General features: G+C 34.1%; 1 protein-coding gene across 3 annotated transcripts in view; it reads right to left on the reverse strand.

Annotated features, from left to right (window-relative positions):
- The window catches only part of Cul3 (cullin 3), an 81,631-nt gene that overhangs the window by 53,198 nt on the left and 8,895 nt on the right, over positions 1–19,538 (reverse strand). Inside the window, exon 2 of one of the 3 annotated variants that reach the window (XM_078018093.1) lies at positions 8,602–8,799. The exons of 1 other annotated variant lie outside the window; for it this stretch is intronic. In XM_078018093.1, coding sequence (XP_077874219.1) covers positions 8,602–8,799 — 198 coding nt within the window. Of the gene's footprint in view, positions 1–7,250; positions 7,314–8,601; positions 8,800–19,538 lie in introns of those variants that run through there. One more of the 3 variants, XM_021729997.3, reaches the window with a different exon arrangement.

Genomic DNA, 19,538 nt, shown 5'->3' on the forward strand with positions numbered 1-19,538 from the left:
AAAACAAACAAAAAAAGATAAATACGAGCATGCGTATGTGTGTGCGTGCGCGCGCGCGCGCACACACACACACACACACACACACAAGCACACGAGCTATGAAAAACCAAAATTCTGGCTAAATAAATGTCCAAATTATTTGATAATTAAGATTAGAGCTAATTCTTAAAGTACTACCAACTCTCTGGTAATTTTTAGTTTCCAATACAATCTTGAATTTGTCAGGAACACTAAATGTTTAAATTTCTCAGGGTTTGATATTAGACCCCCTTCTCTCTGTGATTTCATCTACTTCTAGTGCTTTAAATATAATCTACCTATGCTCATATCCCCCAAATTACATTTCTAGTCCAAATTTTTCAGACAACTAGATTTATATATCATATTCAATTTCAGAGGTATCTAGAAATTAACCTGTTCAAATAGCGCACCATTTCCTACTTAAAATCTACATCATGAAGTCAAACAACAAGTGCTGGCGAGGATGTGGGGAAAAGGGTACACTTGTACATTGCTGGTGGGACTGCAAATTGGTGCGGCCAATTTGAAAAGCAGTATGGAGATTCCTGGGAAACCTGGGAATGGAATCACCATTTGACCCAGCTACTGCCCTTCTCGGACTATTCCCTGAAGACCTTAAAAGAGCGGACTATAGGGATACTGCTACATCGACGTTCATAGCAGCACAATTCACAATAGCTAGACTGTGGAACCAACTTAGATGCCCTTCAATAGATAAATGGATTAAAAAATGTGGCATTTATACAAAATGGAGTATTACTCAACACTAAAAAATGACAAAATCATGGAATTTGCAGGGAAATGGATGGCATTAGAGCAGATTATGCTAAGGGAAGCTAGGCAATCCCTAAAAAACAAATGCCACATGTCTTCTTTGATATAAGGAGAGCAACTAAAAACAGAGCAGGGAGGAAGAGCATGAGAAAAAGATTAACATTAAATAGGCACGAGAGGTGGGAGGGAAAGGGAGAGAGAAGGGAAATTGCATGGAAATGGAAGGAGACCCTCATTGTTATACAAAATTACATATAAGAGGATGTGAGGGGAAAGGAAAAAAAAAGGGACAGAAATGAATTACAGTAGATGGGGTAGAGAGAGAAGATGGGAGGGGAGGGGAGGGGGGATAGTAGAGGATAGGAAAGATAGCAGAATACAACAGTCACTAGTATGGCAATATGTAAAAACGTGGATGTGTAACCAATGTGATTCTGCAATCTGTATACGGGGTAAAAAATGGGAGTTCATAACCCACTTGAATCAAATGTATGAAATACGATGACAAGAGCTTTGTAATGTTTTGAACAACCAATAAAAAAAATTAAAAAAATATCTACATCAGAAAGTAGAATCACCTCAATTATCTTTCAAAAGCCAAAAACCTAGAAATCACCTTAATTTTTCTTTTATTCACTATAATCAGTCAGCAGGCAACATTCTTTGTACATGTGAAACGAATCTTGAATTGAAAACTCTTCTCAATTACCAATGTCACTAAACCAGTATAAATCATTATTACCACCCATTACTGGATTACTTCTTTCCAGTCCCCTCAACACTTACGCCCTCTAATTTATTTTCCACACAGCAGACAAAGTCATATTTTAAAAACCTATACTGCAGTTTGTCATTGTCATGCTTCAAATCATTGAGTGGCTTCCTAATATACATACAACTAAGTACAGAACCCTCTGTCATGACTTTGAAAGTTGGGCTCAATGGCTTCTGGTTCTTTCTCCGATCATACTTTGTCCCATTCCTCCCCATTACCAACTGAATTTTCTATTCACAACGGGCTTTATGTCAATATCTCTACTCCAGGAATTGGCAAAGGATGGCTTGCTGCCTTTGTAAAATAAGGTTTTACTGGAATCCTGCCATGTTCATTTACGTACGGGTTACTGCTGCTTCTGTGCTGTGGCAGCAAAGCTGAGGAGTTACAATACAAGTTAAAAAAAAAATAGTATCCATCTGGTCCTTTACAGAGAAATATGTTGAATAGCCATTCCCTGTCTGGAATGGCCCTTCCACCCTCTTTTATTAGCAACCTCTCATTCCTAAGACCCAGTTTAAGCATCAACACCTCTCAAATGCGAGGTTCTTGACCTATGTAGTTACTTCCCATCATTCCTTTCTCTATTATCGTCTCCTATTTTCATTATATTTTATAACTAAACATCTAGTATCTGTTTCACAAGTGCAGGGATCAGATGTACTCTATTTACTAATACATTCCTTTACCCTAACTCAAAGCCTGAAAAATACTTCTGAATGCTGAATTCTGTGATGAGAAGCCTTATAACGAGAGCCTTGAGACTGACAAAATTTTATGAGTCCTTAAATCTAAAGGGTTGCAGAACGTTTTTCTTCTAGTATTAACTTAGATGCTCCCTCTGTTATTTATTTATTTATTTATTTATTTAAGACAAAAGTTATGGGAGGGAAACATTTCTATGAAAACTGAAATATTTTCATAGTTACTAAACAAGACACGATTTGTTCATGGAAAGGTACAAAGGTCATATCACATCCTATATTTTGCTTTGTGGTCTTGAGAATTTCACTGAATTCCTTTGAACCTAAGTTTCCTCAAAGGAGACATTCTTCTAGGATAGAAAAAAAAATTGCACTACCAAAAGTGAACCAGAGGACTAGCACATTTTCTGTCCTGATTCAATTTGGGGAACTTATTTCCAAAGCCAAAAATAAGCTCCTTTCATCCTCAAGATGTATCCTCTCTGTAACTTCCCCTCATTTGCCTTTTGGTCATTTGTACTGCTCTATTTTACCAAAAACATTTGTCAAAATATTCACTATTCTCTCCTTGATCAAAGTAACAACAAACTCCATTTTAAAAAAAAACAGCTCAGGAGCTAGGGTTGTGGTTCAGTGGTAGAGTCCTTGCCTACCGTGTGTGAGGCACTGGGTTCAATTCTTAGCACTGCATATGTAAATAAAATTAAGGTCCATTGACAACTAAAAAGTATTAAAAACAAAAACACCACCCCAGGACTGGGGTTATGGCTCAGGGGTTGGGGCTGAGCAGTAAAGTGCATGTGAGACACTGGGTTTGATCCTCATTACCACATAAAAATAAATAAGTGCCCAACTACAACTAAAATAACACACACACACACCAGCCCTATGTAATTCCATGCAAAAACTGTATTTCCCTTCAGTTCTTCAATGTGAAAGGATGGGTCATAGCTATCTATACCACAGAACTAAAAAATTATATATGTGGATATAAAAAAAAAAACATGTAGCTCAACTCCTTCCATTTACCTGCAAATCCCATAATTGTATTCTCTTTTAATGCCAAGTAATATTCCACCATGTATATATACCACAGTTTCTTTATCCATTCATTTACTGAAGGGCATCTACATTGATTCTACAGTTTAGCTATTGTGAATTGAACTGCTATAAACATTGATTTGACTGTGTCACTATAGTATGCTGATTTTAAGTCCTTTAGGTATAGACCAAGTATAAAATTATGGCATTTGTAGGTAAATGGATGGAGTTGGAAAATATCATACTAAGCGAAGTAAGTCAATCCCAAAAAACCAAAGGCTGAATGGTATGGTAAACAGATGCTGATCCATAATGGGGGGAGGGGACATGGGAAGAATGGAGACACTTTGGATTAGGCAAAGGGCAGGGGGAAGGGTATGGGGTAAGAAAGATGGTAGAATGAGATGGATACCCTAGCTAGGTACATGTATGACTGTACAAATGGTACAACTCTACATCATGTACAACCAGAGGAATGAAAAGTTGTGCTCCATTTGTGTACAATGAAACAAAATGCATCCTGGTAACATGTATAACTAATTAGGAAAAAATTTTAAATGTTCACATAAAAAAAGTAGCTCAGCTAATTGCTAAAAACATAATGAACAAAAAAGTGACAAAACAGTAATGCAGAACCACAAAAATGGGTACCTACTATGACATTAAAGATAGGTAACTTATACCACAGAACCCTAAGCCATTCCCTTACCTTCAAATCAAAATGGGAAATGCAGGAGGTAATATGGATGTTCACGCAAACTATATTTTTGCTCATTATATTATACTTGGCATCCATAAGTTTATTTAGTAAAACACTGACATTTTCTATAATAGGAGGCAAACATTTAGAGCTACTTTATATTGGCCCTATCAGTTAACAGTTCTCTTTTGGTATCAGAACTATATTTGTATGGCTATTACAAGTTTTTCATAAAATAAGGTGAAGTAAGAAAAATGGAAAAGAAGCTGGGTGTGGTGGCACATGTCTGTAATCCCAGTGGCTTGGGAGCAGAGGCAGGAGGATCACAAGTTCAAAACTAATCTCCACACTTAGAGAGGTCCAAAGAAATTCAGTGAGACCCTGTCTCTAAATAAAATACAAAAAAGGGCTGGGAATGAGGCTCAGTGGTTAAGTGCCCCTGGGTTCAAGTCTCAGTACGCCTCCCTCAAAAAAAAGATAAAAATGAAAGTATGGATACAGGCAGAAGTTTCAAGAACTTAATTACCATACGTCTATCAACAATCAGATATGCTGAAATTGATACATTTCCTAGACAAAAACTGGTCCAATGGTTTTTGTGGGAAAACAAGGAAAAAAAAATAAAGACATATTATTAATGATCATGCATAAGAGAAAAAAATTCATTCAGCATATATGCTTTTTCATTTATTTAGTATAATCAACTTGAATACACATTTAGGAAATGTACTAGAAGAAACAGCTATATATTTTGAAACAACAGTTGCTGTGGACTGAACATTTATATCACCCTTGAATTCATATGTGGAAGTTCTAATCCTCAATGAAAGTAGAGTTTTTACCATCTGACCATGTTTTAGAGTCCAAAAATCATTCACTTAAAACACTTGACTTCACATTATGGCCTCCCCTCTGCTCCTCACTTTTCTAAGAGCCGATTTTCAACCACAACACATGAGTATAAAGATGCTTTTCCTGTATCTATGCCCAAGCTACAAAACACTGCTTAAAAAAAAAAAAAAATCACATTCAGATCAACCCCTACTAAACCATCATTTTCTTCACTTGTCAATTCCTTAGTATATACCGTACAAGAGCTACTCCACGTTTCTTCATCTCATTTTCAGAAGATGGATGGTTTGATTACTAGATTCATAATGGTTTTAAAAATAAAGAATTTCAGATATTACATCCAACTCCCTCCTTTTACATAAGTGGAATTTATAACTGAAAGAACTGTAGCTGTATGAAGTGACTCAACTAATTTGAAGCTTCTTAATCACCTCAATTTTAGCATATTTAGTGCATTCTGATCAATCCATTCTGCCTCAAAAGCAGATCTACAGAGAAGTTAAGGGGTCAGCCTGAAGCCAGACTGCCTGAATTCAGTTCCAGCTAGACTGATTACTCACTACATGTATATGAGCAAATTATCAATTCTCTGTGCCTCAGTTTCTTCCTTTGTAGAACAGATATTATCTGATCCATTGGCTTGAGGCCATCAGTTAAATTAATAAACATAATAGCACTAGAATTGAGATTAACATACAGTAAATGTTAGTAACATTCCGTATAGAATTTCTGGCAAATGTGAGCATGCCTGTAATTTGATTTTCCATTATTCTTTTTATTTATCCACATGTCATTACTGGGGGTTGAATGCAGGGTATACCTGGCAAACACTCTATCCCTAAGCTATATACCCAACCCTTTTTATTTTGAGACATTGTCTGGCTAAGTTGCCCTAGCTGGATTCAAACTTGTGATCCTTCTGATTCAGCCTGCCTAGTGGCTGGGATTACAGGTAGGTGCTACCATGCTACTTCTTTATTCTTAATCTCATATTCTTAACCATATCAAACACTCCAATCTTCCACCCTTCAGTAGTTTTACTAAACAAGTCTTCCACTCTCCTTTCCTTCTTTGTTTTGATGCCAAACTTCTTAGATTAATCTTCTTTTTTTACCCATAATGACTTAACTATAGTTTGCTACTGAACATTTATCCCTTGGCTCTTCATTCTCTAAATCTAACACTTACTCACCAGTAATATGCTATCAAATGCCAAATCCCCTTATCTAGTTTTAAGTTCTTGCCTTAGTTCTAAAAATATCTACAAATATACATTTTTTTTTACTTGAGCAATTTATGACCTCACACTGATTCTTAAGGTACTTACCAACTATAAAAATTGTCAATTTAATCTAAAACAAAACCTACCCTTTCCTCATTCCAAGTCAGATTTCCACTATAACTTCATAACATTCCTATTTGTGGCACCATAAGTCCTCCCAATAAGCAAATTATGCCTAATCTTACTTAAAAATTTCTGGCCTAGGAAATACATTAATTTCCAGTCTATGATTTTACCCAGACTTTTCCAGGTCATCTCCTGATTCTAGTGAAAGTCCTCGAAATTCTACATTTACATCTTTCTTATACTAACCTTCAAACAGTTTATCACCTTATCACCCATTTTTAAAACTACCTAAACTCCGAACTGTTTGGTCCAAATCCCTTAGTCTCACATTCAAATTTTTCTATAATCAGTTCCTATATAAACTTTCAAACACTGTAATTAAACTAATTCCCAAAACTATTATAAATCTCAATCAAATTTCACTTGCCACCTAAATGTAATCAGATCAACTCTTTATAATCACATGCTATTTTGCCACCCTGCAATGCATTCCACATTTTCATATGTATCTCTGATTTTTTGAAGTCTCAGTTAAATTTCGCCCCTTCCCATGAAATCTTATAGTCCAGGATAATCTCTTCTTCATTTGCGTTCCTAAGCTATTTATCACTCACTTGCCACTCAATTATCTAGGGCTTCATACTGTTATTTAAATATATTTCATTTCTGACATCAGAGTAAAAACAACCCCTAAAAGGGACAATATTATGTCTCTTCACATTTACTATATCTTCATTGTAAGCTGTGCATAGGAGGAACCTAACAAAAACTGTTGACTGTATGAAGAACACGATCACCTTCATGAAATAATAAACTACCTCACTCATGTAATCTTCTTCAAAGTAAGTATAAAAGGAAGAACAGAAATAGAAAGGTGCTAATTTGCCACCACCATAGTAATTAATGATTCACTCAAGAATCATGAATGAATGCAAAAACCATCATATGGATGTTTCTGGTGAAACAGATATTTACACAGTCTCAAAATATAACTGAACAGATTACTTATGAATTACAAAGGGAAAAAAATGGTACCTTCACAGTGGAGAAATCTGGCGGACACCAAGGGATCAAAGTTAACATCACCAATAATGGGTTAAACTGACATCATGTGCCTCCTGAAGTGATGAACTGAGGACACAACATCACTTATGTATTATTCCTGCCAAAAATGCATAACCTGAAACTAGTCATGAGGAAACAATCAGAAAAATCAAAAACTGTGGGGAAGTCTAAAAAACAACTGACCTATACTCTTCAAAAAGTCAATGTGTCAAAAGATAAGTACAGGGTGAGGAACTTGAATATATGATCCTAGATTGGATCTTCGATCATAAAACAAATTATTTAGAGGACATCACTTGTACACAGGACAGGACAATTGGTGATATATCAGTATGAACTGTATAACATATTTTGTTGATGTTAAACTGCCTAATTTTGATCAAAGTTCTTTGGTTACGTAAGAGAATTTCCTCATTCTTGGAAGAAACATTACTAGGTATTTTACGGTAAATAAAATCTAAAATCTATTTTCTAATTGTTCAGTAATAAAAATATTGATAATAATAGCAGTAAATAACAAGTATCAATAGAAAGATTTACAAAATGCTAACAACTGGTAAAGGGTACACAGGAATTCATTGTACCACGTTTATGAAATTTTTATGCCTTTTTTTCCCAAAGTAAAATTTTAAAAATGAATACCTTCGTGCTATACAAAAAAAATATGGAAAGTGTTTTATGAATCTGTGATAATTTTATGTTTTGTTGAAAAATCTTAAAGCAAAACATTGTGGTGAAGTTATTTCACAAAGAAGATTACATTTTATTTGCAGTGTTTCTGTTAAAACACTTGTTCTAAAACATATATAGCTTTTTGGAATCACAGAACCATTTTATATTGTTAGCACACCATTATTTTTTTAAAAAATTCCCGTTTACCACACAACTCAATTAAAATATGTAAGATTAATTACAATTAGTGAAAAGTCTTGGAGAATATTTTTAAACAATATAATTTTATTATTTTCAAATATTCAGGAAAAAGGAAAAAGCTAAAATGGGGTGATTAAAGCATTTTCAGAAAAAAATATTATCTCTAATAGTAAATAAATATTTCCAACTACTAAGTCTTTGTTTCATTAATTACGATTATAGAGAACATACTTATAAAGTTCACAAACTTCAACTTCTCTCAATTATCAAAAATCCTGAGTTAGCTGATTATAACTTTTGAATGAGGCTTTTTGTAATATATGAATTAAAAATTTCTATAGGCTTTATGGAGCCTTTAAAAAGAATACTTCTGATCAAAGTACAATATGGTATAAAAGATTCTCTACATTCAATACTGCATTAGCAACAGTCCTTTAAAGTCGGATACCTTATTTATGAGATGTTCGGTAACAACTTCTCTTAGTCCAGTGTAGAGCTTTTCTCCATGTTTATGCAAAACCATTGTATATGCATTTCTATAGAGCTCCTCAAAACTAAGACCACTGTTATTCTTACGCTGGATTTCTTGAATTGCATTTTTCAGAAGGTCCCAAATGCTGTTTACGTATTTTTCATCCATGGTCATCTGTAATATCCAAGAAAGAGAAGAGACAAAAAAAAAAACCAATGGTTGAAAATCTTTCTTCTGTATTTGTCCATACAGTAAATTATTTTATTATATGACTATGATTATAAATCTGCATGATTTACAAGGATGTTAACCTGTCTTAACAGAAATAAAGGAATACATTTTTAAAAAGTCTCTGGAACTGAAAAACGTAATTTTTTTTAATCCTTTAAGACATGCCTCTACATTCTTAACCTATGGCAGAATTCTCCACTTTAAATAAAACCATAATGATTTATATATCCAGAAATCACTTAACCCTCCCCTCTCCCCCCTTTCTTCCAAAACACTTGTCATGGAGTATCCCAACAGCCAACCTATTCCTGACAAGAACCTATGTAGTTTGAAAATAAATGGAGGATAACATACACCTACCAACACTGATTCACCTCCATTTAGGTTCTTAGCCATAAACTACAAGTGTACCCCCCTCCTGCAACACCACAACCCTGCTTTTTTCTAGTCTGATTTTACTCTCCTAGATGTTTTTAAATCACCTCCTATATCCTCAATCTAAAATGACTATTTCTTGTTCCACTCAGAAAACAGAAACAATCTGAAGAGATACTGCGTTAACTGACCATATCCACTACACTTTATGCAAATACAATCTGCTAGTTCTTGTGCTCAAAGTACTGAGTTCTTTCACTCACAATCACAGGAATCAGAAATACACAAATCATATAAGAACTTGTTGGAAACACAGAATTTCAGACAAAAACAGAGCCTACATTTGAATAAAAACTCTAGGTGATACATAATATACAATAAAATCTGATGAAGTACTTCCATCCCAAATCACCTATTTGAAGACCCCTTTTTTTGGAAATCACCTTTAATACCATCAATTTTTTTCTCTACCAAAGAATTCACATTCACATGTCAGCAGTTTCACGTCTTAAAAAAAAAAAAAATCCTCACAATCCCTCTATTACTCAAGTACCACCTAATTTCTTACCAGGTACAGTGAAATCACAGGCAGGGAGAGAGAGATTTCTACCTTACTGTTCCCAAGTCCTATTTTTTCCATTATATCTTGAACCCACTCCAATAAAGCTTTCATCTTTACCATTTCACTTAAAAGTACTCCCAACTGATTTCTACTTTGCTATATCTAATGGTTAACATCTTAGATCTCCTCTTACTTGACTAATCTGGCAGCACTAAACAGACCCACTTCTTGAAACTGATATTTCTTGTACCTTCCAAGCACCATAATTTCATCTTGCTTCCTATTTTACTGGTTCCTAGCTGTCAGTCTTCTTTACTTGCTTACTCATCACCAAATCTCCATACCAAAAGGCTCTGGTTCTAGACTGCTTGTCTGTCCACATTAAGTTTCTAAGTGTTGATCATCTATTCTCACTTCCAATCAATCTCGGAAGTTATATATCCTATTTAGCCCTCTCCCTTGCATACCCAAGTCATTTATCTGACTACTTGAATGCCTATGAGGCATCTAAGCCTAGCAGGCATCTTCAAAGTCTCAACCTTCTAAGCCCCCACCCCCAGCTTCCCTGCAGTCTTTGATCTGATAACCTCTCAACTTCATCTTTTTCTATATTGCTCACTCTACTCCATGCAGACTAGCCTCCTTAGCTGGAATACATAAATCAGCTCATTTCAATGTCTTTGTATTTGCTACTTTCTGTCTATAATGTTCTTCCCTCAGGTATCTATCTGCACAGCTAAAATCTCTGCTCAACTGTCAACAATGGAGTTTTAAATGGCCATTCTATTTATAGTAACAGACTCCCCTAACTACTGACCCTAAATTCAACCCCACATTCTTTATTTCTTGCTTTGATTTCTCATCCCTCAGCCAAATGTCAGCTCCATGAAGGCAGGGATTTTGTTGTTGTTGTTAATGATTTTGTACAATTATTTAATTAAGGAACCATCTTTATGCCACAAAAATCTACCCAGTTCTGCATTTTTACAACCTAGGTAACATGAGTCACTGTCACACATACTTTTGACCTGAACTAGATAAAAATTAGTTAGTGGAATCCTTTCCAAGTCACATATGATGGATGTAAGTATGAAAAAGGAAAGAGTAGGCAAGACAGATCATTCAGTCAGCCTAGCTGTAAAATAGAAGTTCAACACTATATCAAGATGCTCCTTAAGCAGATGACTCAAAATGAATCTTATTTCAATCTTTTTTGGAGAGTTTAAAAAAGAAATATTTTAACAGAGCCATTTTCTTTGCTTTTATCCAAATTCTATTCAAATCTATCAAATGACTTTAAGAGAATCTATCCCTATGCCTACACTGCTTTCTAGTTTTATCAAATATCTTGATACTAAAATGTCATCCATAGGAAAAAAGTTACATGGGTAATATATTCTAAATAAGTTTTTACACATAAAAGATACAAGCCCAAGTAAAAAATGATGGCCTCAACTCCTTTGTGTGCAATGTATTTTTAGTTTGATGAAGCATATGTTGAGGTTATAACAAAGCAAACAAAAACATTGTCTTGTGACATCATATAACACTGAATATTCAATATAATTTCAATGAAAGACTAAAGTAAATGTGGAGCATCAACTCTGGAGACAATGTGTATTGCCAAGGTTGAGCAAGACATCAAATAATCTTTTCAAAATTATTGAAAAGATCCAATATTAGCTAGAAAAAGTATTTAAATGTCTCTACCAATTTCTATCAGAAAATAAAGAATTTTAAATATATAAGCCAAGAGGCTTCAAAATTATACAATTATGTTATAATACAAGAACTATTTTTCACCTATAAGAGGTGCTTTATAATTCAAGACTTACGTAGTATTTTTTGCACTGTTTATGCCTTACAAATAGAACACTAATGGGGCCAGAAGACAACTTATGTTCCTGCTGTGTGATTGCTAAGGTAAAAATATATTCAAATGAATGAGAAGAAAATAGATCCAAAGAGATTAAATGACTTACTCAAAATTAGAGCTAGATCTAAAATTCAAGTATCCCCAAATCCAAACCACTGGACTCATATTTCACTATGCTAATATGAAATAATAACTCATATTTCACTATGCTAATTATCAAAGTGTGAGTCACTGATTATCTGGGTAAACATAGTATGTACATTAGAGAATATATGTTTTGTCAGACAGGCATGGAAATGTATTATGTTTCTTACAAACCAGGTAACCCTGAGCAAATTATTTAACTCCTGTAAGTCGTCTGAGTTCCTCACTTGCAAGGTGTGTTTAATAACTCTATCTCAAAATACTGTCATGGAAATTAAATGAGAATGTCAGTGAACAGCCTAGCCTAGTCCAGGGCACAATATAATCAATCCCCTTACACACAGATACAATCTCTTGAACTCAAGATAAACTCAGCAAACAACAAACAACATAAAGACAGGTTTTCAAGCTTTGCAAATAAACAAATATGTTAAAACAAAAGCACATCAAGAGCACAACTATGACAAATACAAATCAAAATAAGTCATTAATGTAGCTTTCTTTCAGAAATATTATTCCCCATACCTTATGTCTCCTAACTTTTCCAGAGCCATTTAAATCATTCTCAGCCCAATAACTCTATGACTTTTTTCATACTACTCTTGAGTCCCTGGTGCATTTTCATTCATGATCAAAGTTACAACTACTATTCATACATGTAGGATTCTACAAATTAAGAAACACTATATAGTTTGCAAGAAATTCTAGAAGTTCCTAAAACTATTCACAAATTTTTGCAAATATGTGTATTTCTTTTCTGGAAATTTAGATTTCCCAAAAAGTTTAGCTCACATCTTAAAGAAGAAACATCATTACTGTCTTTATGTTAATGGCTTCCAAATATATATTGCCAGCCCAGATATTTGCCTAAACTCCTCTATTGAACACCCTGCTGTGTTATTTCCAAATCAATGCTCTTGACACAGATCAAACTCAACTTGTCCTCATTATTCAAACCTGCTCAAACCTTTCTCCTGTATTCTCTTATTCAGTCATAGGAATACAGATCACTTAATTTTACAAACCAAAAGCATTAACTTACATTCTTTCATCCTTGAAAAGTCTTCTAAAGGGATAGGGAGGAGCACCTTAAAGGAAAACACACCCCTCAAGATGTTAGAAAAAGAATACTCTTATACTGTTGGTATTGTAAATTAGTACAACCATTATGGAAATCTGCATGCAGGTTCCTCAAAAGATTAGACATGGAACCAACATACGACCCAACTATACTACTCCTCATACTTATCCTAAAGACTTCAAGTCACCATATCCAGAGCAATACATGCATACCCATGTTCAGAGCAGCACAATTCACAAGATCTGAACTATGGAACCAATCTAGATGTCCATCAGTGGATGAATCAATACAGAAAATGTGGTGTGTATATATATGTGTATACAAACACTGGAGTTTTATTCAGTCATAAAGAATAAAATTATGTCATTTGCAGGACATGGATGGAACTGGAGAGAATCATGTTAACTGAATAAGCCAGACTCAAAGTCAAGGGTCATATGTTTTTTCTCATATGTGGAAGCTAGAGAGAAAGAAAAAGAAAAAGATGAGGGAGGGGATCCCATAAAAACTAAAGGGAGATCAGTAGAGGAAAGAAACCAAGGGAAAGAAAGGGGGAAATACTGGGGAATGATATTGGCAAAATTATATTGTCATATTGTATGCATGGACATGTAACAATTAATAGCAACATTAGTACAACTATAATGTCCCAATTTTAAAAAATAGAAAAAATAAACAGTTAAAAAAAAAACTTCCTGCATTTTATAGAGACATCCCCAGACCTATTTTGTATTTTATTTAGAGACAGGGTCTAACTTAGTTGCTTAGTGCCTTGCTTTTTGCTGAGGCTGGCTTGAACTTGCAATCCTGCTGTCTCAGCCTCCAGAGCTGCTTCAATTACAGGCAGGTGTACACCACCACACCTAGTTTTATCCAATTCTTTACATTTCCTCTGAACATAACTCAGGTGATATATTCTCCAGAAATGCTTACTAGACCTCCTCAAAGTTAATGTTCCTCAGCTCTTCCATAATGCTCAAGTTATAATTATTACCATGTTCTCCTACTGCTTCATAACTATCAGTTTATGTTTCTTCTTCTAAGAGATCGTGAGATTTTCTCAAAGGATTATGCATTTTTTCAATGCCACTTAGATGGCAAAAAACAAATGTCTGTTGAATGAATATTATTTTACCTACATATACCAACATAATTTAAAATGTGAACATGTTAATATTCAGGCACGATACTGAATAACATGTGCTTGTGTTGGTCTGCAGTAACTAATCTAATTTTACAATAACCACATATTTTTCAAATAAAATATACAAGCAAGACTCTCAAATTTTTTTATCAAGTAGTGTTTTTCAGATTTTTCTCCATTTACCTTACTAAGGAACTCAGAGGCTGCTTAATGTGTGTGTGTGTGTGTGTGTGTGTGTGTGTGTGTGTGTGTATCTCCTTGATACATAAACAATATTAAGCACCATGGAAACTTTATTTTAAAAGGACTAAATGTTCAACTCTCAAACTCATCAATACATTAAGTATAAAACCATCAGTCAGTACATTCAGGGAGTGGTAAAATCTAGAGGTTCTAAATTTATGTATATTTTTAAAAGAGTAATAACATTCTTTCAAAGTACCAATCTAGATCAAGCAGGACTTTAATCCCATTCATGATTCTGATTTACTTAGGTTGTAATAAATGCAAATGCACTAAGGAATGAATCTGGTAAACAAGGCTTAAGCAAAACAATAAAAAAATAAAATGAAATGCACATACATTCACAGAAAACTTTTAATGTTTACTATGTGATATGAGATGCGTATAGTATAGTTCCTAAAGAAGCTTAAGTTACAAAGTGATCATCAGTAAACAAGTCATAGCAGAAAAAAAAAACAAGAGCTCTTTCAAGACTTCTAATTTTTAGAAGTGCCTTTGCCCCTTATCTCCCCCAATCCAAGATAGTATTAATAACAAAAATAACTCTAACACACTTTGTTCTTTCAAAAACATCTAATTGCTTATCACTTCAAATAACAACATAACCTTCAAAATGCCTGAATTTGAAAGGATGAGTCAATTATATACTTACACATCTTGAATGTTCTGTATTATTAAAAGTTGAACAGAACTACATCATGAGATAAATTAAAACTAAAACGAAGAGAACTATACGTTTCACATCCATTATATACAAAGGACAAGAAGTCTTCAGTCCCCTGTGAATAATCTACAGGAAGAAATCTGAAATAGGGTGGGTGGGGGAAAAGGGTGCGACTTTGAAATTCCAGGCAATTCAGAATGACACAGCTAGAAAAAAATAAACAAGGAAAAATGCTGGATCTTATTTTTAAACAACAGCTTCAAAATAGCTTCTGTGATGCAAACATCTGAGAAATGGCAGCATTCTAATCAAACATAACTACCAGTGATAATATTAAAAAGCTCCCTTCCAAACTATAGGCACTTCAGAATAGATAAGATCTCTCTTCCTTCATACAATGTAATACACAGTTGATGAATACGTTACATTCAAAATTATTATTTGAATATAATCCACTTACAGTTAACAATAAGAAATCTTGATGACAAATGACTATGCAATGATGTAGGTATGATATCTGCAATACTCCCATTTATCTATCAGCGATTCCTTAAGCAATGTCAATCATCAAAGATATAGCCAAAGATCCAGATGCTGTATGAGGCAAACAGCCCAATGGGGCACATTCAAACAAACTTTCAGTTATTAAACTTTCCAAACTTCATTTTCCTCATTTATTCATGGCCTGAAAAATGGAAGGTGTGGACTGTGTGGCAATCAAGAAAGTTTATGGAAGCATTGGGCATATATTTGCTTAGTTAATATATACTTGTTCCTTTTTTTCCACAGAAGAGCCTCTAAATGACTTAAAAGAGAATGTAAAGAATACTGATGTTTGGTTAACTGGTTAGTGGAATGGAAGTATGCTGCCCAAAGGGAAAAAACATTTGTCAAGAAAAAGGAGAAAAAGATTATCAATTAGAAAAGCACAGCAGTCTGGGATAATTCCATGAAATCACAAACCAAACCTGATCTACATTAACTTGACCTCTAATACCATTACAGGACAGTAACATTCCTAATAAGAAAGTGAAATCATCAACAGAAAGCTCAATTATAATCTGCATTTCAGTCCTCAACACAAAAAGAATATCCAAAAATCAATTTGTAAATTTGGAACTTTTTTCAAATACACAAAGTCAAGCTTCTAGGATAGTCTTTTAAGATCCATTTAAGACACAGAACAATTAAGAGTACTAGCAACTCTACTTCAACTATATTCTGTGAAGGATTTTTATATGAATAAAATATATATATACACATAACACTTCTTAATCTGATGATGACCATAACAAAAAAAGGCAATCAAATAAGTATAGTCATTACTCAGTATCTGCAGGGGATTGCTTCCAGGACACCCATGAATACCAAAATCCAAAAATGCTCAAGTCCTTTACATAAAATAGTATAATATTTACATATAACCTACCCACATACTTCCATATAATTTAAATCATCTCTGGATTACTTATGGTATCTAATGCAGTATAAATGTTATATAAATAGTTGTTGTATTGTTTAGGGAATGTCAAGGCTAAAAGTCTGTGCATGCTCAAAATAGATGCAATTTTTTCCCCAAATATTTTTGATCCACTGTAGGTTGGTCAGACTATACTCCTATTCAGGTACAGTGTCCTGTCACTGTTCTACTATTGGTGCTGTTTTCATCACTGATGAAAAAAAGAGATGTTATTAGTAGGCTCCCTGAAACACACTGTGAGCAAATGAGTTTATCTGGCTAGAGAGGATATCTTTACTAGAACTTTATGGAAATGTTCAAACACTATTCTTTTCAGATCTTCCCTATCAAGAAAATTAGCTATCATATTTATGATGTCAAATACCAAAATCTGCTGTACTTCCCAACATAGTCTTAAATCCAAAACACTATTATTAAGGGCTATGAATATAAAACTACTCTTTTAAATGCTTATCTGGCAGATAGACATAATGAAAAAGCAGAAATCATGTATTTTGTATTTCAAAGCAGTCTGTAGTATTTTTTAAATACTCTATATTTAAGTGCATAATTCAATTCCATAATACTAGTCTATATTCTAAAATTCATTTTAATAATATTACTATTATTACTGTCTTTAGCTCAAGTCACTTAAGTTTTTTTAATGAGTCAATTTATCAGCTTTTCGTTTTTAAAAAAATTATAAGCAAGGGAATGGTAATATTCTAGTCAGAAACAAAGCAGTAAAATGTAAGACAACACCAAACTGTGTCACACCCAAATCAATTACACATAACCCAGTAAGGAAAAAAAAAAAAAACATAAAACAGGGTAAACTGCCATAGTTAGTTTGTCTTTGAATAAATGCAACTGCAATAAAATGTGATGAGAGCAAAAGGCCCATATATAAAATTATAAAAATATACCATCAAGTCTGCTTAAAAACTTCTCTGAAACTAATAATTTACCAAAAACATGAAAACACAGCTAACTTTCCCACTGTTTCTTATTAGGATTTAACCATCATCACCGAAATAGATCATTGCCATTTTAAAGATAATCTAAGACTGAAAAGCTAAGTCATTTTTGCAGCATCACATAAAGGCCAAGAACAACACACCAGATTCAGTTCCTAGACTTACGTATAACTACACTGCTTTTCACAAACATTTTTAGAGCTAGAATGACCCTTTGGCACACCCAAATTAAAAGCTCCTCATTTTACAGCAAGATAGAGCACTAAAGTTCAAATGCCTGAAGCCAAGTGCCCTTCCATTTTACCACACGAACCCCAAACATCAAAATGCTCAATATTGATAAATTACCCTATAATTAAAAAGATCAGTGTTAACTTGAAGTTACTATGTCTATAGACTTATTTCAGTCCAGTTGAGAAGTGTTTTTAACCAGAAATGTGGCTTTAATTGTAGTTCTTCCATAAATTCACATCAGGTACATATCCCACTTCGTTAAATTACCCTATGTGGTCCTCCATTTCCTCATCTGTTAAAAAGGAACAGATTCTTTCTCAAGTACCTGTTAGGGTTTGAATATCTGTGTATCTTTCAAAACCCATGTTTAAAATAACCACCAATGTATCAGTATTAAGAGGTGGGGCCTCCAGGAGGTGATTAAGCCACTAGGTCGAAGCCATCATGAATGGGATCTGGTGGCCTTATAAAAGGGCTTCATGAAGGAAGTACACCCCTCTTTGCTCTCAGCATTCTGCCACATGAGGACTCAGCATTCCTCCCTCCAGAGCCCACAGCATCAAAGTACCATCCTGTAGTAGAGAACAGCCCCCAACAAACAGCAGCACCTGTAAGCACCCAGGATCCTGGACTCCCCATACTTCATAAAGGTGAGAAAATAAATTTCTGTTCTTTATAAATTCCCCCATCTGTGGTATTCTGTTATAGCAGACTAAGAGAGTCCTATTTAGCTATTAAAAATTAGGAGCAAATGAGTTTCTTTAGCTAGAGATGTTATACTTAAAAAAAAAATACTTCCATCATGTCTTATTTTTACCATGAGTACCATTAATTTGAAGTATCTACTCTTTTGTGCTTTAATTCATTTTATTATTTATTTTCTGTTTTAATATATTCTTAAAGAAATTCAAAACTAAAGATTTAAACCTTATGTCAAGGAAACTTTTCTCTAAATATACACTTAAAAACTGAAAAAAAAAAGCTTAAAATTTGTGCTGTCAGCCTTATAATTTAAAATAGAAATGTGTTATTTCACAAACAATGTCAATGTCTTTTCTTACAGGTCTGAATTTGACTGCTTTATTCAAGTCAATCACACTAATGCCTTCTTAAGCCCATATATATATATATATATATATATATATATATATATATATATCTCCAAATATTCCTGAACAATTTCAATTGGTTAAAAGTTTTTAGAACTTTCATTCCCTTATACTGAGGCCATTCAGGGCTGGGGTTGTAGCTCAGTGGTAGAGTGCTTGCCTCGCATGTGGAAGGCACTGGGTTCCTTCCTCAGCACCACATAAAAATAAAACAAAGGTACCGTGTCCATCTACACCTAAAAACATATTTTTAAAAAAAAAAAAAAAAGAAGCCAATTCATGAGGCTGAGGTTGTGGCTCAGTGGTAGAGTGTGAGGCCCTGGGTTCAATCCTCAGCACCACATAAAAATGAATAAATAAAGGTATTGTGTCCAACAACTAAAAAATAAATATTAAAAAAAAAAAAAGCAGCAGCCAATTTGCCTTGAAACCTGTGAAGGTCAAGCCTGCAAAACTTCCAGGTCCTATAACTTATTTTTTCCCTCCAAAGACAGGGATCTCACTATTTTACCTAGGCTGGGCTTAAACCTTCAATCCTCCAACCTAAGCCTCCAAAGTAACTGGGATTATAGGCAGATGCCACAACAACCTTGATTTCTTTCTGCAAAGAGAGTACTATATACTGCACCGTCTAAGCCTAGAACCCTTGACTAACAATGAATTTTCTAATTCCTATTAAGAAAGCAAATATTTCAAATTTCAGAAAATGGTTAACAATATAATTAGGTAATATGGTGTAATGGAAAGAATGTGGACTTTTAAGTCAGCCCTAGGTGGAATCTGAATCCCAGCTCTGCTCTTTCCTAAGTGTGTC

Source organism: Ictidomys tridecemlineatus, chromosome 7 (assembly GCF_052094955.1).
Source record: "Ictidomys tridecemlineatus isolate mIctTri1 chromosome 7, mIctTri1.hap1, whole genome shotgun sequence".
In the NCBI taxonomy this organism is placed as follows: domain Eukaryota; kingdom Metazoa; phylum Chordata; class Mammalia; order Rodentia; family Sciuridae; genus Ictidomys; species Ictidomys tridecemlineatus.